The sequence below is a fragment of the Dasypus novemcinctus genome, chromosome 12 (genome assembly GCF_030445035.2).
Source record: "Dasypus novemcinctus isolate mDasNov1 chromosome 12, mDasNov1.1.hap2, whole genome shotgun sequence".
Classification (NCBI taxonomy): domain Eukaryota; kingdom Metazoa; phylum Chordata; class Mammalia; order Cingulata; family Dasypodidae; genus Dasypus; species Dasypus novemcinctus.
The window spans coordinates 32,729,554-32,750,664 of record NC_080684.1 but is presented as its reverse complement, the minus strand read 5'-3'; the positions used below and the strand labels follow the sequence as shown (position 1 = coordinate 32,750,664).

Here is a 21,111-nt window from a genome sequence, read left to right as displayed (position 1 = left end):
GAGACTGAGAATTTGAGAATCACTGACTGTACAAACAATGTATACAAACAATTACATACTATAACAGGTTTTAGAAAAGGAGAAAAAATGTTTTTGTTCATTTCATTACCAGTGAGATACAGGCTATTATGGGGAGACATGGATTAATATACTCCTTTTATTTATAATCAGTTATTAATCATCCCCAGAAAAGTACCCACCCCCTTTCTTTTTAAACTTCAGGCAGATGTCTGTTGTCGTTAAGACACTTTTGGATCATCTTTCCTTTTTGTAGCTGGTATGTATGTGTTCAGGAAAGACATCCCAATTTTTTAAGAGCTGTCCAAATTAGGCAAAATGTAGAAAGGTCAGCCATTTGTAGAAAATAAACTGTATAATGTGAACCAATGCCAAAATTAAATTCTTCTTAGATCTGCTGCTATTATGGAAAACCTATATTAGTAGGTCTCCAATGCCAGAGCTCACATAAGCTGCCTGAAAATAACCTGGAGAGCCTATAAAAAATAAGTCTTGTACTCTACTCTCTCCAGGTCCTACTGAATCATATTCTCTAGAGATACGATGGAGATATCTGATCTATATGACTATTGTTCTCCATTAATATAACCAAGAAATTATTTTATTTATTCAGATTAATATTATCTCCCCAAAAGAAGAAAAAGGCAGGGAAATTCAAATGCAATTTCATGAGCTACAGGCTCTGGGTCAGTGCTTCTCACTGTGCAATGGGCAGATGCTTTCTTCAAGAAACTTACAATAATTCTCCTGAGAATCTGAACTTCCTCTTTGTCCTGAGCTCACTGGAATACATACAAAGATCAGTGCTTTAGAAAATGAGGAAATGGAAAGGACAGGGTCCTGTTCTCTCATAGGTAACTAGGTAACTCATATGGGGAATGGAGGTAAAAGAACAGGCCAAGAGAGATAAGGGAAAAATGAGAAGGAAGGGAATCAGTGGCAGCTAAGAAGAAAGTCATGCCATTTCCTCAAGGGGAAATCTCAGCCAAGGGGGCTGCTTTATTATCTCCAGGACTGGCACTGTTGGTGGGGGTTACGAGAAGGTGGGCAGGCTTAGCATCCAACAAGAAAAATCAAATGAAGGCTTCTGGTGTTGTTGGCCAAGCTTTAAGGCAGCATACGGCCATTAAACATTTGGACATGTGGCGGTAACCAATGAAGCAGGTGGTGACATCAGTAAAAGAGGGGTTGAGCAAAGGATGTGACTCTAGAAACTGATCTCAGGTTGTATTACCTGCCCAGGGAAGACAATCTGAAAACTGAGGCCTATTCAATTTCCAAAGAAATCTGTTAAAACTGAGACCTCTTCTGTGATAGTTCTGCATTATCCAGTGTATTTGCATATAACACACGGGTGGATAAAGAATGCTGCATCTTGCTGTTGTCAAACTCTTAAAAAGGACCCAAGTAGCAGGAAGACACCCAAAAAGCTGAAATCCATTCTTCCCTTATTTTTCTGCTCCTTGAAAAACAGATATGATGTGAAAAGTAAGAGTGGTACAGCTGGTTCTCCTATCCAAGGGCCTAACTGACCTGTGGCTGGGCAGGAGATGGGGCATCAGGGTGCTGGATGAGGATCTGGCTCTGCTCTGGACGAGCTGTCACCATGGTACTGGCAGTACCCACCACCATTCCACAACCACCATTGACAGAGGAGACTTGATGGGTTAGGGTGGCTTTTAGTCTCTGTGAGGAAAAATGAGAAAAAACAGCTTGTTAAGGGTGAGATTCTGTCAAGAGAAGAGTGAGCTTAGATTTTACCACTTACCTTACAGATAGCTATAATTTCCACACTAATTTCCCCCTTAACAGAGAAATCAGAATAAAATGACAGGGAGAGAGAAGTATACATGGATCACTAAAATGCCCACTCTGTTTCCTGGCTATAATCCTGGGTATAGTTGGGGGAAGGGGAGGGGAGAGTTACTGAAGCAAGAGAGTCCAAATGAAGCTCTCTTCTGGAACCCAGCCGGGTACTGGTTACGTAGCTATTCACCTCTTGGCCAGCAATCCTGCCTGCCCGCCCACCCTCCATCTGTCACCCTGAAACTGAAATGGCAAGTGTTCTATTCCAAACAATCTGTGCTGCCTCTTTCACTGCCATGGTCTGTGTACTAGGCTCTAAGGGTGGGGGAGAGGAGATGGGAGTCTTTTCTTTTCCAGCACCCCACAGCAGAGTGTCCTTAGGTTTGTAAGCCCCAGAAGGTTCTGCTGCTTGGCTCACTTGAAAAATCTAGGCTGATACCACTTCTTTCAGAAAGGCCAACATTGCCCCAGGCTAGGATGTACTTACCATCTTGGCTTCTGATGGCATGGGGTGGCCAGAGGGAGAAATCGAACCACTGCTGTTAACTGGTGGGCCAGGAATACCAGGAATGTTGGGTACCATGGACACAGGTCTGGCCAGCTGGATCAAGAGAAGGAAGAAAAACCAGAGGGGACATAATACTGCTGGTGGGGGAACAGCTTCCCAAAATGAAGTGCTTTTAGAGATTGGCATGTCAGGGTCTGCTCTGTGTATCCTGCCCATAGGGCATGCAAGAACAGCCTGAGAAATACCTACCTACATGGAGCAACACAGGGAAGGCACTCTAATCCTCCAGTGCTGTGACAATTTCTGTGAGAAAAGATGGACTGTATCTTCAGGAAATGGTGGGTGATTTGGGAGATACTAAATGCCAAGTGAAATCAACCAATCAGTAGGCTGGCAAGATCAATTCCTAGACTAGGAGCCAATTTTCCAGATGAGTCTTTGTCTAGTGTTTCATAGTGCTGGATCGGCAGAGATTAGTAAAGAGTTTGGGCAGACTGCCATGCCCAACTAATGCAGACCAGAGCCCACATTTTCCAGGGACTCATGTGTGTTTACGAGCATTCAGGTGGAAAGGAGGGATTAGTGTGTTGGTAAGGTTGGCTACTCCAACTACATAGCTCACCGATATAACAGAAGGCATCTGTACTGGAGGCCCTGGCAGCACAGGCATAGTCTGTCCATTAGCAAGATGCATGACGAGAGGGAGGGAGCCAGTGGGAGACCTAGAAGAGACATGAAGTGAAATGTTCACAATACAGACCCTTTTCTCAGTTTCCTCTAATTAGGGAAGGTACACGCCAGCACTATAAAATCCTGACACCCTCATATAGGTGGGAAAAGAAGGGAATGTTACTTACCTTATAGATAGAAATAGCAAAGCTTTTTATACCTTACAAGTTAAGCAAACACCACTTAGCTCAAATAAGTGCGAGACTAATCGATTAAGAGTTTAGAACAATTGAATAAGTGTCCCTACCATAAATGGTATATACAAATTCTGTCTTGTCTTAAGCAAGGTGGAGTTGGATGAAACTAGTCATTTTGCAAAGGTGAATTATGCATCTGATGACCAAATTCAAGTAAATTTCTCTTGTTTTTTCCCACATTTTGCTTTGCCCTGCCCAAAAAAAGATGCTTCCCCCTTTCATTTTTTCCTAGCTGGCCCAGAAAACAATAAGTTCTAAGAGACTGAATCATGACAAGCTATTAATCCATGGGTACCTGGGAACAGGATCTCAAGTCTTACCATTGAGAAATCTGTATGGGCAAAATCAGGAGTGAAGACAAAACTGGTGGTAGCAAAGGCCAAGAACTCTAAATGGGCCTGAGGGGAACATCAGACTCAAAAAAGATGACTTTATGGATTGCAGCCCTCATTCAGTAGTGCCCAATGAACTTCAATGTGAGTAAGGCCAGACGAGAACTAAATATACTTCTCTGTGTGGCTTCCATAATTGTGATGGACTTTTTAAGGTTTTAAGGATTCTTTTTAGGCAGAAGTATTTAGCCCCCAAATTAAGGAAGTATTACTTCCAATGAATGCTTGCTTGTCTACTAAAAAGGTAAAGCACATTCTAGTTATGGGAGAAATAAAAATTATTGAGAGAGTTTCACTGACTTCTTTTCCTTGGGCATTAAAAAATAGCTCCTGTTTTATTAAATAATTTCATTAAGTGGAAAGAGATTCAGGCGTCATTGTTTCTCCCTGCTCTCTTTACTTACCCCAGTTGCCTGTTGGATGGTGGAGCCTGTGTGATGACAGAGGTTGGGGAGGGAAGGGTTGGGTGAAGTGGATCATAGCCCAAGTGGAGAGGCAGGGAGCCAGGGCGTACGATGGTGGGCGTGGGGGTAGAGATCACAACAGGCTTTGGGGCAACCTCCTGGGGAGAAGAGACCAACAGATCACAAAATGCTTTAAGGGGCAACTTATAGGGAAATACATAGCTGGTCAAACCTAGTACAAACTTTTTGGAAAGAGCACTAGAGCTATTCATGTAAATCATGACCTGATTTCATCATGATTGAAAATCCATACCTCATTCACCCATTCAACAGGAATGCGGAGTTAAAGTCTCTTGGCTATCTCCCTTTCAGGGATGATGGCTATATGAATGAGATGATGGTGAATCACTTGAAATCTCTGGTGAAGAACTGTATAAATTCTAGGCACTATTATAATTTTCCACAGCATAGATGCCGTGAGATGCCCTAAACTTTATGCCTAAGTGTACTCTGATCTCCAATGGAAAAAGGCAAGTATGTTAGTGATAAGGTAACCCAAGTATCTCTTATAGACCCCTTTAAAAAAAGTTATGGGAAGTCTGAATAATGATTATATTTTCATAAAACCAACTGCTTCCCATTGCTAACTCTGTAGGATCTTAGATCACCAGTGGCATTCTGACCCTGAGAGCACCCCGAGATGATCTGAAAGTTGGATGCTGGTGAAAAGGGGAGTAGGTGAGAGAGGTGTAAATGTTTATGGAAGGGGTAGTTTTGAAAAGTTATCACCCGAATTTGGTGGGAGGTTAAGATGAGGAACAGATGTTCTACCCACAGTGGATGTTAAAAATAATAACCACTGGAAGAGGGGTAAGAAGGTTCTGATGTCTGTTTCTTCATCTGGGTGCTGGTTACAGAGATGTATTAATATTGTGTAAATTTAGTGAGCTGTGTACCTACAATTTAAATAGTTTTCTGTAAAAATCAGAATCAGAATCCTAGTACATATCCTCTTTGAGTCACTATAGACTTCCCTCTGAAAGATTTTTTTTAAGACAAATTTTATTGATACATATGAATAAAGCATACAATTCTTCCAAAGTGGACAATCAATGGTATTTGGTATAATCTGAGAAGGTTTTATTCCTAAATTGTTTAATGTCTAATTCATGAATTACACAAATTTTTCTTTTTCACTTTTTCAAGTAAGATATAACATACATGCAGTAAAGTGTACTAAAGAATACAATTAAATGAATTTTTAAATATGTAAAATCAAGGTATAGACCATTTCTAGCACCACGAAGGTTCTCCTCAATCCCTTCCCAATTCATCCCTTCCCTCATAAGAGGTAAGCTCTATTCTGTATTACATCATCATTGATTAGCTTTGCCTTTTCTTGAACCTCATATAAATGGAATCATGCAGTATGTATCTTTGTGTCTATTTTTTTTTGTTGTTTTTCAGTGTTGGTGAGATTTGTCCACATTTCTGGGTATATTAGTAGTTCATTCTTTTTAATACCATTTTAGAAATAAACCACAATTTATTTATCCATTCTCCTGTTGACGGACATTTGGATCATTTAGTCTTTTGGCTACTTGAATGTAACAGCTAAGAACAGCCATATACTTCTTTAGGTAGACATATTCCCTAATTCCTTTCCATATACAAAGTGCTTGGTCAGAGAGGAGGTATAATAATTCATATAAATCTTCTGAACAATTAACATTCCTTTAAACACAAGTGACCTTTTTGTCTGACATATTCTTTATACAACTCTAGGTAGAAAATTTTACCTTCTCCTTGAGTGGTGGGGAGCAGGGGCTAGAGGCAGGGCTGTCAGGTGGGGATGAATCTACTTCCACTGGCTCTTCTTCTTTGATTTTGATGTCTGGTGTGGAAGGCAGAGACATGTCCAGGGGCCCAGCAGCAGCCTATTTAGAAAGAAATAAATAGAATTCAGTCCCATGATTCTCTTCAGGTTGAATCTAATGTTTTCTAGTTACAAGATGAGGGAATAAGCTTCCATGAGGTTAAACCTTTGGTCAAAGCACTGAAGACAAGTCAAAGTAATGTGAATCTTATGTTTTAGGTACACTAGGGCCAAATCATTTTAACTTCTCAGGACTTCAGTTTCTCTAACTATAAAACTATATATTTTGCTATATTCCTTTTCAGGAAAGTAAAATGATTCCTGAATCAAGTTCCTGCCTATTCTCTTCCAGCTCTGTTAGCCACTGGAGAGCAGTGAACACTTTCTCTGTCAACCAGCAACCAGAATGACTATATTAGCCAATTATCAAAAGCAAACAAAGAGAAATTGCTATTAAAATAGTAAAAACAAGATAAGAAGGATCTTTTCTGGGGATTCCCCATGCTTAGTGGTGATCTCACCCTAAAATCTGGTGCAAGAGGCTGAGAATTGCAGGCAGAAAGGGTTTTGGATTAACAAAGAAAGGAAAGGCAGATCAGCTGATCAGTGAAAGAAATTAGAAACTTGGTTGTAGGAGCAGGACTGGAGAAAACCAGAAAAGAAAGAGGGTACTTTTCTGGCAGTGATGAAATCAACTCACAGAACTGTGGAGCTATAAATGGCTTTGCAGGGAACAATAAACCATCTGAGATAATGGCCCTGACACTGCACCATGACAGGATGCTTGGCATTGTAGCTAAGTTTCATGTAAAGTGGATTCTTTGTTCTATTCTTCCATTTTCCTAGGCTTCTTGGTGAAAGAGAAACTTATTTCCAACTTTTCTCTTACTACCTTAATCCCCCAGAAATCTTAGTAGCTTAGTAAACTAAAGATAATCTTAGGAAGTGGTAATGGCCTTTTCGCCCCAATCTGATCCAACGTTCTCCCCAACTTGAGCAATAGCAAAGATGGTTTTACTTTTGTCCTCACTTTTTTCTACATTGCTAAGGTGTCAGGCTCAACTTAGCTAATTCTGGGATCCCTGAAGTCAGGAGAGTAATGGGGAGAAAAGGCCTCTAAATACAGACAACCATGGATTTAAAATCTTCTAAAGGCATCTCTAAGAAAAGCTGTAGTTCAGGAGTTTCAAACTCATTAAACACCCCTGGAAACAATCTTCCACTGAGGCTGTGTTTCTTATCAAGAGGAGGGAAAAACTACCCAGTAGTAGAAGGAAGAAACACTGAAGAATGCCCAATGAGGAAAGGTCTGGCCAACTATGAACTAGCCTCCCAGAAGTGTCCACTGAGCTAAAATGGCAGTGGTAAGAACTTTAAACTTTTTTAAAAAGCTAATTTTCTTGAATTTGCCTATGTGTTTGGTATAAAATCCCTAATATCCTGCTGCAAACAATTTGACTTATTTCTTTGTTTGGGGGAGAAGGGAAATAAATGGCAGGGGAGATGAGATAGGGAAGTTGTAAAATAAAATTATACCTTTTAGGTTAGAGCAACTGAGTGATGAGAGACCTGGGTCTCTAAAGGAAAAAGAATGATGAGAAGATTGGCTAATTATGCCATTTAAAAATATATCTACCAAAAAAATGCCAATGAGTTATTCTGCTTTCTATTAGTTTAGTGAGGGAAACAGCATCAATAGAAACTCATGCAAAGCTATGGAACTTGGGAAAGAACTCCAGTGATAAGGACACTTGTCTTGTGGTCGCCCAGTTCAAGCTGGATAGAAATATCATGTACAACTGTCTTTATTTACCTGCTGTCTCCTTTTTTTTCCTTTCTTCCAGTTAGGTCAGTAGTTTATTAAGAAAGTGAGAGAAGAGAAATGGAAGAAAATAACAAATTATGGGTCCCAGGTTAGAGAGACAGAAAAATCTGCTGTCTCCCCCTTACAAGCAGAGACCTCCAACAGAAAATTTTTTATGTCTTGGCTTTTCTATATCTGATGGGATGTCATGCCTCACTGCACCATAAAATTATGAGAGGTACATATGTAAATGTATATATGTTTTGGAATAGAAATACTGAATTATTATGGGATGCAGATTTGATTTTAAATAGTAATTAATAACTTAGAGCTCTAACTGTAAAGGAGAATAAACTTGGACATTTTCCAACCCCCCCCCCCAATCCACGGGAACAATCTTTCTCTGACTCTGCTTCTTGAACTATTTCCTCTGATCTTCCAAACTAAGGGGATTCTCTAGGGATCTGGAAATAAAAGCTAAAATAAGAACCACAGGATCAGAAGAGGTTCTAATGTTTAAATCTTCTCTACAATATCTCCACTAACTGAAAAGACTTTGTGATAACTTCCATCCAGTGGTCCTATTTCTTCTACCTTTGAGTCACATAAATTTTTTTTTTAAGGTAATAAAATACTTGTGAATTCACTACAGAATATACAAATTTTTAATTTCTTTACCTGAGTGCCAAAAGAAGGCTGCTGACACACATAGACTAAATTTAACCAATCTTTTACATGAAAGTTCTCCAAGTAATTGAAGCTCACAATTTTGTTCATACTAAATCTTCTTTTTTTCCTGGCAAAATATCAATTCCTTTAACAGGCATTAAATTATCAACATCCTTCTTTAAGTTTAGTGTCCTGAATATTACTAGGAAGGTACCTGAAGGCAGGAATCACATATTACTTATCTTGAGCCTCAAGTACTAAAACAAGAGTCAAAATTCAATAAATGTTTGCTGACTGGCTATTTGAATGAAAACAGTCCTGGTGAGAAGTCTGATCAGCTCAGAAAACAGTGGGATTTGGCAACAAAAATATTATCTAACAAAATGTGAATAATAGTAATTTATAATCTTTTTCGTTAACATATTCAGAATAGAAATAATTGAAGAAAAAAAAAGATTACTGAGCTCATGCACCAATGAAAAGGCAGGAGGACAGACTTGTGCTGACCTATCATCTGGGCATCCTAAAGACCTGGAAGGCTGACTAGGATTAGGAGTAAATACTATATGGTTTTATAGACCCAAATTCATAATTTTGTGCTTCAAACAATTAAGCAAATCATCCCAAGGTACAACAAAAACAGCTTAGGCCTGACTAAGGAAAACACTCAAAAATTTACTGAGGTGATGACTGTAGAACTCTGTGATGAAAGTGAGAGCCACTGAGTGTATGCTTTGGAAGGACTGTACAAGGCATGGGACTGTGTAACAGAGCGAACCATGTGGTAGATGACAGACTGTGGTTAACAGTACAAACATGAGAGCATTTTTTTATGAACTATAACAAATGTGCAATACTAATACATGGTGTTCATAATAGAAAGGTGTATGGAAAAAATATACCAAATGTAAGCTATGGCCCCCAGTAGTAATATTTTGATAACGTTCTTACATAATCTGTAAAAAAGGTTACACAACAATGCAAGGTGTTGGTGGAGGGTAATGTATGGGAATTCTGCATATTATGCATGATTTTGCAAGCTCCCAACTTCTCTAATTAAAAAAAAACAACAAACAGCCTAGGACTTAATACTACCAGTTTTTCAGCAAAGTCCTGCCTCTTGCCTTTTTTTCTTCCTCATCTGTAGCCTTCTTGAATTCATGTTCAAAGGAGCTAGCTAGTTCATTGAAGAGCCCCACTTCCTCACAGTTCTTCAGGAATCTAGTTGGAGTAGGAGTTTGATCTGTAGATGTAAAAGAAAAGGAAATTTTATTTTAGTTTTGACCTGAAATTAAAACTTAAAGAGTTTATATAGAGAATGCATTTTTATTTTTCTTTCTAGAGAAAGACAGTCTCTGGGTTAGGGCAAATTTGCTTTTATAGAGCTCTAGTAGGTGAAGGCTGATGCTAGGCCACCAGAGGGTGGCTGTGCTGTATTGCTACAAGGCCAGCAGGGGGAGGACAAAACAATGTTTTGTTGTATCAAAGACTATCCAGTACCCAACGACCTCCCAGATGCTGGTTTCACCTCCCCTCAAAAACAAAACAAAACTACCCACCCAGGTAGAACTTGGTGAAACTTCCAGATTTGAAAATTATGTACAGTTAAGTGACATTTTCTCTTTAAACTTACTCCCTGCCAAGTATGAAGTGAGCAGGAGTAAGCAGAAGGATGTTAAAATCTGGTGAGAAGAAACTGAGGATCAGATAGCTGAGTTGCTTCCCAAAGCTATCAAATAAGAAATGATGCCTTGCCTTTCAGTGGTCACTGAGGTAAGGGTCTGTTACCTTCTGAAAGCATTCCAGGCAAATCTAGGGGTTAGGGAACAAGACATCAAGACCATGAGCTAGAAAGAAAAACTATGAACAATAGAGCTCATTTCACAGAGAACTGGGCCCAGAGCAAATTCCGGATATTTCCAGCCAAAATATTCCCTTGGGGGTTCCTCAAATTTCTCCTTAACATAGTACCTCTGCCCTTAGATAGAGGAAGCCACTTAGCAACCCATGGAAACTTTAAAGCAATGTGTATTTTAGATTTGAGCTCCATTCTCCCCATTTTGCTTTTTTAGATCTTCTGTTAGGTCAGGTGAGTTTTGTTCCTCGATCATAACTCGATTATCATAATGGTTGTCCTTGACATGGTATTTGCCTCAGGGATTCATCTCATACCCCAAATCACTAAACTGGATTACAGAAATAGAACTGTATTTAAATGGTATCTTAAGGGGTATGAGATCTGGGGTTAAAATTGTTCCATCTAGCATGATCAACTGGGAACAGTCCATTGGGATTTTCCATAGAAATAACTTAGAAATATATATTTAATTTAAGTAAAACTCTTCTGAAGAAGAGTTCTTGGAAAAGTTACTAATACCTCGGAAAATAGTTTTACAAAAGGTTCTCTGGCTGCTTTGGTTTGCCAAGGATAAACCCACTTTCTCTCCATCCCCGGGTGAGTAGAGATAATATCATTCATTATGCTTATAGAGCACTTCAGGAGGGACACACACGGAGTCACAACTCAAGTGGAACAGGAAGAGGCAACCAAGAGCATGATATGGCAGAAGAGGACCTTCTGGATCTCTGACGTAAAGCTCAAACAAATTTCTCTTGCTCTCTGCAGTTCATGCTCATTTTTTACTTTTATTTCAGAGGCTCCCCTGTGTTAAACCTAATTTCTCACCTTCCAAGTGGCCTCTAACCATCAAATGGCTCTAGTTCTTGAACAAACTGCCTGAAATTGTATAAGCCTGCTCTGAGGATTCCTAAGGAATCAACAAGTGTTTACTGAATACTTTCAATGTGTTTTGGTACCATATGCATACACTTGTGTGTATCTGGGGAAGAAGAGGGATAGGAGTATGGGAGTAGTGCCCTAGAGAATTAAGAGAATATTTTCTAGTTGAGGAAATCAAACTAATATACATAAGATAGCATCGTAGTACACAAAAATAAGTGTCATGTGCATTAGAGGATAAAACTGTTGTAGAAATAAAGGTTTTAAGAAGTGGGAGTTCGGTTGAGCCTTAAAGAACAGCTTTAGATAGTAGAGAGAAGAGAACATTTGGAGGATAAAGGGAGAAAAGCAGGTGAAAGCAAAGAAAGGCAAGTTATAGGCAATGTGTGTAGATGAGGAGGAAAAGGTATGACTAAGTCAAAAGATAATCATTAATACCACTTCACACCCACTAGAATTATAATTATTAAAAAACAAACAAAATAAAAAGTTCTGTAGAGGATGTGGAGAAATGGGAACCCTTGTGAATATAAAGTAGTGTAGCAGCTATGGGAAAAAGTTTAGCAGTTCCTCAAAAAAGTTAAACCTAGAACTACCATATGCCCCAGCAATCCCACTTGTAGTAACATACCCCAAAAAACTGAAAGGAGGGACTCAGACAAGAGGTATCTGTACACCAGTGGGATTATTCACAATAGCCAAAAGGTAGAAACAATATAAATGTCCATCAGCAGAAGAATGGATAAACAAAATGTGGTATGTGTGTGTGTGTGTGTGTGTGTGTGTATATGCATATATACAAATACATATAATGGAATGTTACACAGCCCTAAAAAGGAATGAAGTTCTGATATATAATACAACATGGATGAACCTTAAAGACATCATGTTAAGTGAAATAAACCAGACACAAAGGGACAGATATTATATGATTCCGCTTATATGAAACAGCTAGAATATGTGAACTTAAAGACACAGAAAGTAAAGTAAAGGTTACTGGGGTAGGTATGGGGGATGGGAATGGATAATTAATGTATAGTGGGTGCAGGGTAAAGAGACAATAACAATTAAGTGTAATACATGATCCTAGACAGGATCTAATAATGGAGGGAAAATGCCCAAAAAGACATTATTGGGATAACTGGAAAACAACAACAACTGGAATACAGAAGCTATCAATACTAAAATTTTTGAACTTGATAACTGTACTTTAGGTAGTTAGTAAATGAATAGACTTGTACTCAGGAAATGCTGATGGAAGTATTAAGTGTTCAAGGAGTTTTATATATGCAATTTACTTTCAAATGTTCAGAAAACAGGTAAGTAGGTAGAGTGATAGATAAGACTAAATGTGGCAAAACGTTAAAATTAGTGGATCTGGGTATCTGGTGGGGGAGCAGTATGTTAAGAGTTCTCTGTTGGGGTTCTGTATTATTTTTGCAACTGTCCTGTACCCTTACAATTATTTCAAAATAAAAAGTTTAAAAAAGAAAGAAAAAAGAAGAAAACAGGGGAAAAACAAAAACAAAAAAATCATTATAATACCAAGAAAGTGAAAGATAACCAACAGAATGAGAAAAAATATTTGGAAATCAAAGATCTGATAAGAATTTAATGTCCAGAATAAATAACTCAATAATAAAAAGACCAACAAACCAATTTTTAAAAAATGGGCAGAAGACTTAAGTAGACTTTTCTCCAAAGAAGATATACAAATGGCCAATAAGCACATGAAAAGATGTTCCACATAATTAGCCATTAGGGAAATGCAAATCAAAACCACAATGAGATAATACCACCTCGAATGGCTATTATTTTTAAAAATGGAAAATAACAACTACTGGCAAGGATATGAAGAAAGTGGCACCCTCATGTATTGCTGGTGAGAATGGAAAATGGTGCAGCTGCTGTGTAACAGTTTGGTGGTTCCTCAAAAAGTTAAACAAAGAATTACCATATAACCCAGCAACTCCACTCTTAGGAATATACCCTAAAGAACTGAAAGCAGGAACTCAAACAAATAATTGTACATCAGTACTCATAGCAGCATTATTCACAGCAGCCAAAAGGTGGAAGCAATCCAACCAACTGAGAAATGGATAAACAAAATATGGTAGAACCATGCAATGGAATATCATTCATTCACAAAAAGGAATAAATTGGTGATATATACTACAACAGATAAACTCTGAAAACATTATGCTGAGTAAAGTAAGTCAAACTCAAAAGGACAAATATTGTATCATTCCAGCTATATGAAATACCTAGAATAAGCAAATTCAGAGAGACAGAAAGTAGATTAGAGGTTACTATGGGTTAGGGGGTAGGGGAATGGGGGAGTTATTGCTTATCGAGTAAGGAGTTTCTGTTTTAGGTGATGGAAAAGTTTTTGAAAGGTGGAAAAGTTTTGGAAAGTATTGAAAGGTGGTACTAGTAGGCAGCACACTTAAAAGGTAATTAATGCCACTGAATTGTATACTTAAAATGGTTAAAAGGGCAAATTTCATTATATATAAGTATGTTACCATAATAACAATATATAATCATTAAATATATAAATTGCATATAAAGTTGGGTAGATACCATACACGGGGCTAGGTGATGGAGAGCCTGGAAATCCAGGCATAGCTTTAAAGTATGAGAAATATGAAAATAATAGATTCTGAGCAGGGGAAAAGAATTTAAAGAACTCTGATTTTTTAATAGTATGCAAGATAGATCAGAATGAGGAGAGACTAGTCAAGTAGGAAACTATGGAAAAATCCAAGCAGAATGAGGCTGGTGACAGGAAGAGAAGGAAGGAATAAAACAGGGTATTTGAAGAAAGACTAAAACAATTCAAGATTTTGAGAATGCTAATATAAGCGAATAACAAAGGAGAAGAAGCTGATTTTGGAATAATGTGGGTAAGTTCAATCATCAACATGAAGAATTTGAAGTGACAAAAGAAAGTCACTTAAAAATGTTCAGACAGGGTTTGGAATAAATGTGAGATACCAGGTCTTAATTTAAAGACATGAGAACTATCAGCCTAGATAGGATAGCTGAAGTCACATGCAATGGGAGGAACACTCCAGAAAGGAATTCAAATAATAATAAGAAAAGTCTTTACTTGGGACTGTCCTATACAACTTCTCTCACCATTCCTGGAGACTCAGCATAGACCCTTACACCCACTTGGAATAACCTCTTCATCTTGGGGACCTTTCTCCAAATTTACCTCTTTCATAAAATTTCTCTGTTTGTTCTGCTTAAAATTTATTCTCTTAGTATATATTATCTGTATTATTCACTCATACTTGTCTGCAAATACTAAAAAAGTTTAATATATATGTGCCCCGATTTAAGTATGTGTTACATATATACACATACACACATACTCTATCCACTCCTTTAAGACCTCCAATCCCCCAAAGCTTTTTTTTTTTAAAAAAGATTTATTTTATTTTATTTCCCCCTCTTCCCCTCCTCCCGCCCTGCTGTTTTTGCTGTCTGTGTTGTCTTCTCTTCTCATTTTCTCTCCTCTAGTATTCACCAGGATTTGACCCTGGAGACCTCTGATAGGGAGAGGTTCCCTGTCAATTGTGCCACTTCAGTTCCTGGTTTCCGCTGTGCTTCACCTTGACTCTCCCCTTGTCTCTCTTTTGATGCATCATCATCTTGCTGCGTGACTTACTTGCAAGGGGCACTGGCTCACCCCACAGGCTTTTGTGTGGGCACTAGCTCACTATGCATGCACTCGTGTGGGCGCTGGCTTGCCACACGGGCACGCTTTCTCTTCTTCTCTTTCACCAGGAGGCCCCAGGGATCGAACCCAAGTCCTCCCATGTGGTAGGTGGAAGCTCCATCATTTGAGCCAAACCTGCTTCCCCACAAGGCTTTCTTAAGGATCATCAGTAACAATGATCCCACTCATGTCTATATATTCCTAGCAAAATAGCTGGCACAGAGTAGTCAATAAATGTTTGCTGAATTAATAAGGAATTGGATATCTATAAGGACAATTCCCTTTCTCCATATCTAGAGTAGTATTTTGGCTAGTAACACTTAGAGAAATTGTGCCTTACCTGTGTTATTAACTGATATAATAATCACCAACTATAAATCTCCCATCGATTAAATATTGGGTTATACTTGCTTGCTGGCAGAGTTTGGCTAAATCAGAACCTCTCATGGTATCAAAAATCTCATGGTATCTCATGGTATGTCTCTTAAGCTGAAGCTGGTACAACAGATCTGATGCACAATTTCATAACAGCTGTTAAGAGTGCTCCTGTGAGAGTAGCACATGTAGCAAGACAATATCCAAAACAATGGTAAGAGGAAGTTCTACCTTTCTTTGACTTAGAAAGTCCCACTGACTAAATGTCTTGTTTGAACTTTGAAATGCTTCCTCAGTGGTGTCTGGGTTCAGGAGGGAAGCTGAATTTACAAGCTGAATAGCTGTCTGCTCCAGAAAATTGACACCCAGTGGAAGAGAAGCACCCAGCTAGCTAGGCTTTCTTTGGTTTATCCTGTCACAATGGGTAGGAAGAAATGTCAAAGACATATTTTGTCTGTAAATCTTCCAAAGTCTTAATAAAAAATGGGCAAGGAGGGAATAGACTGAAAAAAAACTTAAGACAAAACCTCAACACACCTAACCCTCAAAAACCACAGAAACCCATCTTGTTATTAAAAACAAAGAATAGAGGGCACAATGGAAACTTGGGAGCCTTTAGTGTTCCTTTTTCCTGATTAAATGCAGACCACATAAGGGCTCTTAATGGGAGAAGGGGAGTATAGCTCCCAGTACATCTGGTCCCTGGTATTAATCTTAACTGTCTAGTGATATCAAGGCATGTGGCTTTTGGGGCAGCAAATACCTGCAATGATGACTGAGTCAGTTCGGGCGGGGCCAAATTTCAATGTCATCTCATGCTTGTGTTTATGTACTGCCAGGTGGTCCTCGTTTGTAAATCTCTGAAACAAAACAGAAATGGAATGTGAATTAAAGAAGGCAATTCAATGCCCTTCCTAAATTTCCTACCAAACATCCAGTAATAAGGTTGACCCCTGGAAAGAGGGACTGAAAAGAAATAGAAAGAAGAAAAAATTGGAAGTGATGAAAAATGAGAGATGTAGAAAAGAAGAGTAAACTGGGAAGGAGGAAAAAGCAGTGCTAGAAAGCAGGGGAAAAGGCAGAGGGAAGATTGTGGCACCAACTGCTCTGTAGTATTGGGTCCAAATGAGAGAAGTGGACAGATTGTTGGTGAAGTGGGGTCTGGGCAGGAGGCTCCAAATGAAAAAACATTAAGGCGAATTTGCAGAGAACAAAAGGAAAATAATTTTTAATAATAAAAGGGAAAGAGAAAGGAAAGGCTGGGCACTCGGTCATCACAATAGGAAATTCAGAACGAAGCTCTCTATGGTGAGGTTGAATTGGACTATTTTACGAGGGGGTTAACCAGGAGATAAATTATGCAGGATTAAGAGAACCATTTAACTTCCTGGCCCCCACAGAGCTGCAGCAGGCGCCTGCGCGGCTATTTGGCTCAGGGTTTTAATGAGCCAGGATGGAGCTGTAGAGGACCGAGGCCCAGTGGCCAGCAGTAACAGCACACACCAGCCCCATTGGCCAAATGCTGTCTCCCCTAATCGGGCAGTCTGCCTGGGCTCCATCAGCCATAAAGCGGCTAGTATGAGGCTGCTGGCTATATAATGGTAGAATAAAAATGCAAGCAGAAAAATATTTTTTCATATTAAAAAAATATATTTTTTTTCAGGGTGGGAAGGAGCCGGTAGGCAGGATGACGGAAGGGAAAAGGAGATTGTATTTGTTTAGAGGTTGGAATAAAGGGTAAGGCTAGGTTTGCCTAGTTTATGACTACGTAAGACAGGGTTACTGGACAATAATTTATGCTCCTGTCCCTTCTTTGAAAGGGGGAGGGTGAAGGGAAAAGATGAACAGCAGTAATTCAAAAGAATAATATCCTCAAAATTCCCTTTGAGGATAGCTGGCCATGTTACTTCATTAAAACAGGCCTGCAACACAGGAACAGCTTGGATGCTGCAATTTCCCACAATTCCTTCACCAGTGAAGCTTTGAAACCTGGTTCTATTTGTCTTTTTGTTTCTAGAAAAAGTGACTGGTTAACCCCCTCTTTTTACTTTCTTCACTAAGCAAACGCTTCCCACTGAACTGTCAGCCCTCTTTTCTATAACTCTTCTTGACTACAAACCCCAAAAACAGGAATTGACCCCACCCCAGCTCCTACGCAGTCAAGAAAGCGAAGCTGAACTGTCCAGGCTCCTTCATTTCACTGAAAGTGGCTTTTCCCTGATTTTGTTCTGAGCCCTATTACAACCAGAGCCAACTTCTGTAAATCTAAAACTGCTCTAAAAATAATAATAACAATACATTTTAAAAATATATCATTTTAGGCTAGGTCCTAAAGGGTTGAGGGACTAGGTCCTAAAGGGTTGAGGGAATTTTCAATTCAAAGTATGAAGAACCAAGGAATAAACTGAAAGACTGCCTCAATGGCTTCCAATGGATCTAGGGCAAAACTGAACAACGAAAAACTTTAGTTTTCTCTATTGTTGGTTAACCTAGGTACTATCCTTCTCAGTCACAGATAAAAACTATTGTGAACTGTCTGGGATAGTGTATTAGTCAGCCAAAGGTGTGCTGATGCAATATACCAGACATTGTTTGGTTTTTATAAAGGGTATTTTTTGGGGGTAGGAATTTACAGACACCAGGCCATAAAGCATAAGTTACTTCCCTCACCATAGCCTACTTCCACATGTTGGAGCAAGATGGCTGCCTATGTCTGTGAGGGTTCGGGCTTCCTGGGTTCCTCTGGGCTCAGCTCCTCTGTTTTCTCCATAAGGTCAGCTGCAGACTATGAGGCAAATGGCTCTGTCTCTCTTCCCGGGACTCCAGCTTAAGACCAGCATCAAACTCGAACATCAAAACTCCAACAGTAAGAACCCCCACCTCTGTGCTTCGACATGCCTTTATCTGTGAGTTTCCACCCACCAAGGGGTGGGGACTCAACACCTTAATGACGTGGTCCAATCAAAGCCCTAATCATAACTTAATCATGCCCAGGTACAGACCAGATTACAAGCATAATCCCTTATCTATTTTTGGCATTCATAACCATGTCAAACTGCTACAGACAGTCTAAATTGGAGGGAAAAAAATACATAATTTTAGGGCAAGAGAGGGAATAGTGGATTAGGTAGGATTGTCAGTTTTCAAAATGTACGGCTAATATTATAACAATCTTTTTAAAGAAAATGTTCATGGTTACTTCAAGGAAATTTCATGAACGCAGATTGAAAATTTTTGCACAATGTTCTAGAATCTCAAAGAATGATTTTCAAGCAAAAACCCCTTTTACTATCAAATCTAGTTAGCTCAAAATAGCTGGGAGAAAAGATTTTAAACCTTGGCCAGGTTTTGCCCTGTTTAGGACCGTTTACTATTTTAAAAGTCAACTCCCCCTTTGATTGCAACTCTTGCATAGTCTAGTTCTTGTCCCTCTCTACTATATATCCCCCCACGACTTGTCATGCCAATACCTTCCTTCTTTTGAGCTATTTATCTTTTCTAAATCAAAAGCTGGGGACCAAAGAGAATTGAAGATGGCTGAAGGGATCTCCCATACACCAATATATCAGAGGGTTTTATAACTTGAACATGGACAGGAAAAAAATTACATCTTTATTTTCACTAGCTTCTAATAGAAATTAAGCATTCCTAATTCATAACAAAAATCACACATATTTTCATATTACTTTATGGTTATTATGATATCTCAAAATATCCTTTATAGTCATTGCTACTTTGAAAAGTACGGTAACTAGGGCTGATTATTTAATGTGCTAATAAAAAATCACCTAGTTATCAAACATTTTAAATATTATTTGCAGGAAGCAGATTTGGCTCAACTGTTAAGAGTGTCCACCTACCATATGGGAGGTCCAGGGTTCAAACCCAGGCCTTCCTGACCCATGCGGTAAGCTGGCCCATGTGCAGTGCTGATGCACGTAAGGAATGCCGTGCCACACAGGGGTGTCCCCGCACATAGGGGAGCCCCACATGCAAGGAGTGTGCCCCACAAGGAGAGCCACCCCGTGTGAAAAAAGCACAGCCTGCCCAGGAATGGTGCCACACACACAGAGAGCTAAAGTAGCAAGATGACACAACAAAAAAAGAGACATAGATTCCCAGTGCCGCTGACAAAGAATGCAAGCAGACACAGAAGAACACACAGCGAATGGACACAGAGAGCAGACAATGGGGGGGAAGGGGAGAGAAATAAACAAAAAATAAAAAATGAAATAAACATTATTTGCTAAGTATTTCATTGGTTTCCTTTGTAATTCTATGTATTTTATTTTATGTATTTAAAAACATTACTGTGACATGGAGGTATAGGTTACTAGGAGATAGAGCATAGGTTGAGAATGGGGGCTGAAGCTTAATGTACACTGCATTTTTAATAAGGTTTATTATAAAAGTATGGAAATGAATAAAGTTGATGGTAACACATTAGAGTGAATATAACTAACACTGCCGGTTTATAAATGTGATTGTGGCTGAAATAAATGTCAATTGAAAGGAAGCTAGAGGATAATTTAGGGACTATATAACATAGTGATTTCAGTGGTGGATGAAGATTGTGGTTAATAGTATAAATATAAGAATGCTCTACTTTCACAAAGTGTTAAGAATATAGTGATTTCCAGGAAAATTACAACTAATGTAAACTATGGATGATGGTTGACAGTAGTATTGTAATACTTTTGTATCAATGGCAAATAAAATATAATCAATTCTAAGGGGGGTATGGGATTTTTCCTTTAGGAGTAATGAAAACATTCTAAAATTAACTGAGGTGATTACAGCACAACTCTGTTATGAAAATAAGAGCCACTAAGTGTACATGTTGAATGGATTATACAAAACATGGAGCGTTCACCACAGAGAATCCAGTGGTGGAAGATGGACTGTGGTAACAGGACAAATATGAACTAGAACAAATGTGTAATACTAATACGTGGTGTTAATAATTGGGTGGGTTAGGGGAAAATATATCAAATATAAGATATGGACTCTAGTTAGTTGCAATATTTTGAAGATGCTCTTTCATAGTTCATAACAAATGTTTCATAACAATGCCAGGTGTTGGTTGTGGGTGATGTATGGAACCCTGTATGATGATATGATATATATGTTTGTTTTATATGTTCACAACTTTTACTATACAGTTATTGTTTATATATGTTCATGTATGAATGACACATACTTCAATAAAATTCTTTAATAAAAAGAGACAAAAAAAATTACACTGAGAAGGGGTTCTAGGGTTTCAACAACCTGCCAAAAGGGGTCCATGGTACCAAAAAAGTTAAGAATCCCTGACTAAATCACGTACTTCAGAGGAGGAAGAGCCAAAAGGGGAGAATTTCAAGACAAAGGGATTAGTGTGGTTTGGCTCTGGTCATCTCTCCTTGCTATTTTTAACACACAGTTCTTTGTATGGCTGGTGTAGAAGGGAGAGAATAAAAGTTTACTGAAGCTTTTTGTCAAAGTGAATGTCAATCTGGCTAGGATTTTTTTTTTCTTTTGTTTTGTTTTATGAGGTACTGGGGATTGAACCTAGGACCTCGAACATGGGAAGCAGTTGCTCAACTACTGAGCTACATCCACTACCCAATGAGAGTTGGTTTTTATTTGTTTTTAGGAGGTATCAGAGATTGAACCAGGACCTTGTACATGGGAAGCAGGTGCTCAACCAGTTGAGCTACATCTGCTCTCCTGTTGTTTTTTATATTCTCTCATTTATATATATATATACATATTATACTCTGAACAAAAAGTTTATTGTAGAATGGGAAGGGGTACTAAGAATACCTGATTACTTTGCTATAATTTAGTATTGTATGTGATACACACTAAATAGAGGAAACCT

General features: G+C 38.7%; 1 protein-coding gene across 12 annotated transcripts in view; it reads right to left on the bottom strand.

Moving 5' to 3' along the window:
- Positions 1 to 21,111, bottom strand: part of LOC101410655 (cyclic AMP-dependent transcription factor ATF-7) — an 87,968-nt gene that overhangs the window by 11,126 nt on the left and 55,731 nt on the right. For all 12 annotated transcript variants that reach the window (XM_058308109.2, XM_071218863.1, XM_058308106.2 and 9 more), the window contains 7 exons: positions 16,009 to 16,105; positions 9,528 to 9,646; positions 5,854 to 5,991; positions 4,055 to 4,212; positions 2,955 to 3,054; positions 2,312 to 2,425; positions 1,552 to 1,704 (listed from right to left, as the gene is read on the bottom strand). In XM_058308109.2, the coding sequence (XP_058164092.1) occupies positions 1,552 to 1,704; positions 2,312 to 2,425; positions 2,955 to 3,054; positions 4,055 to 4,212; positions 5,854 to 5,991; positions 9,528 to 9,646; positions 16,009 to 16,105 (879 nt within the window). The remainder of the gene's footprint in view (positions 1 to 1,551; positions 1,705 to 2,311; positions 2,426 to 2,954; positions 3,055 to 4,054; positions 4,213 to 5,853; positions 5,992 to 9,527; positions 9,647 to 16,008; positions 16,106 to 21,111) is intronic.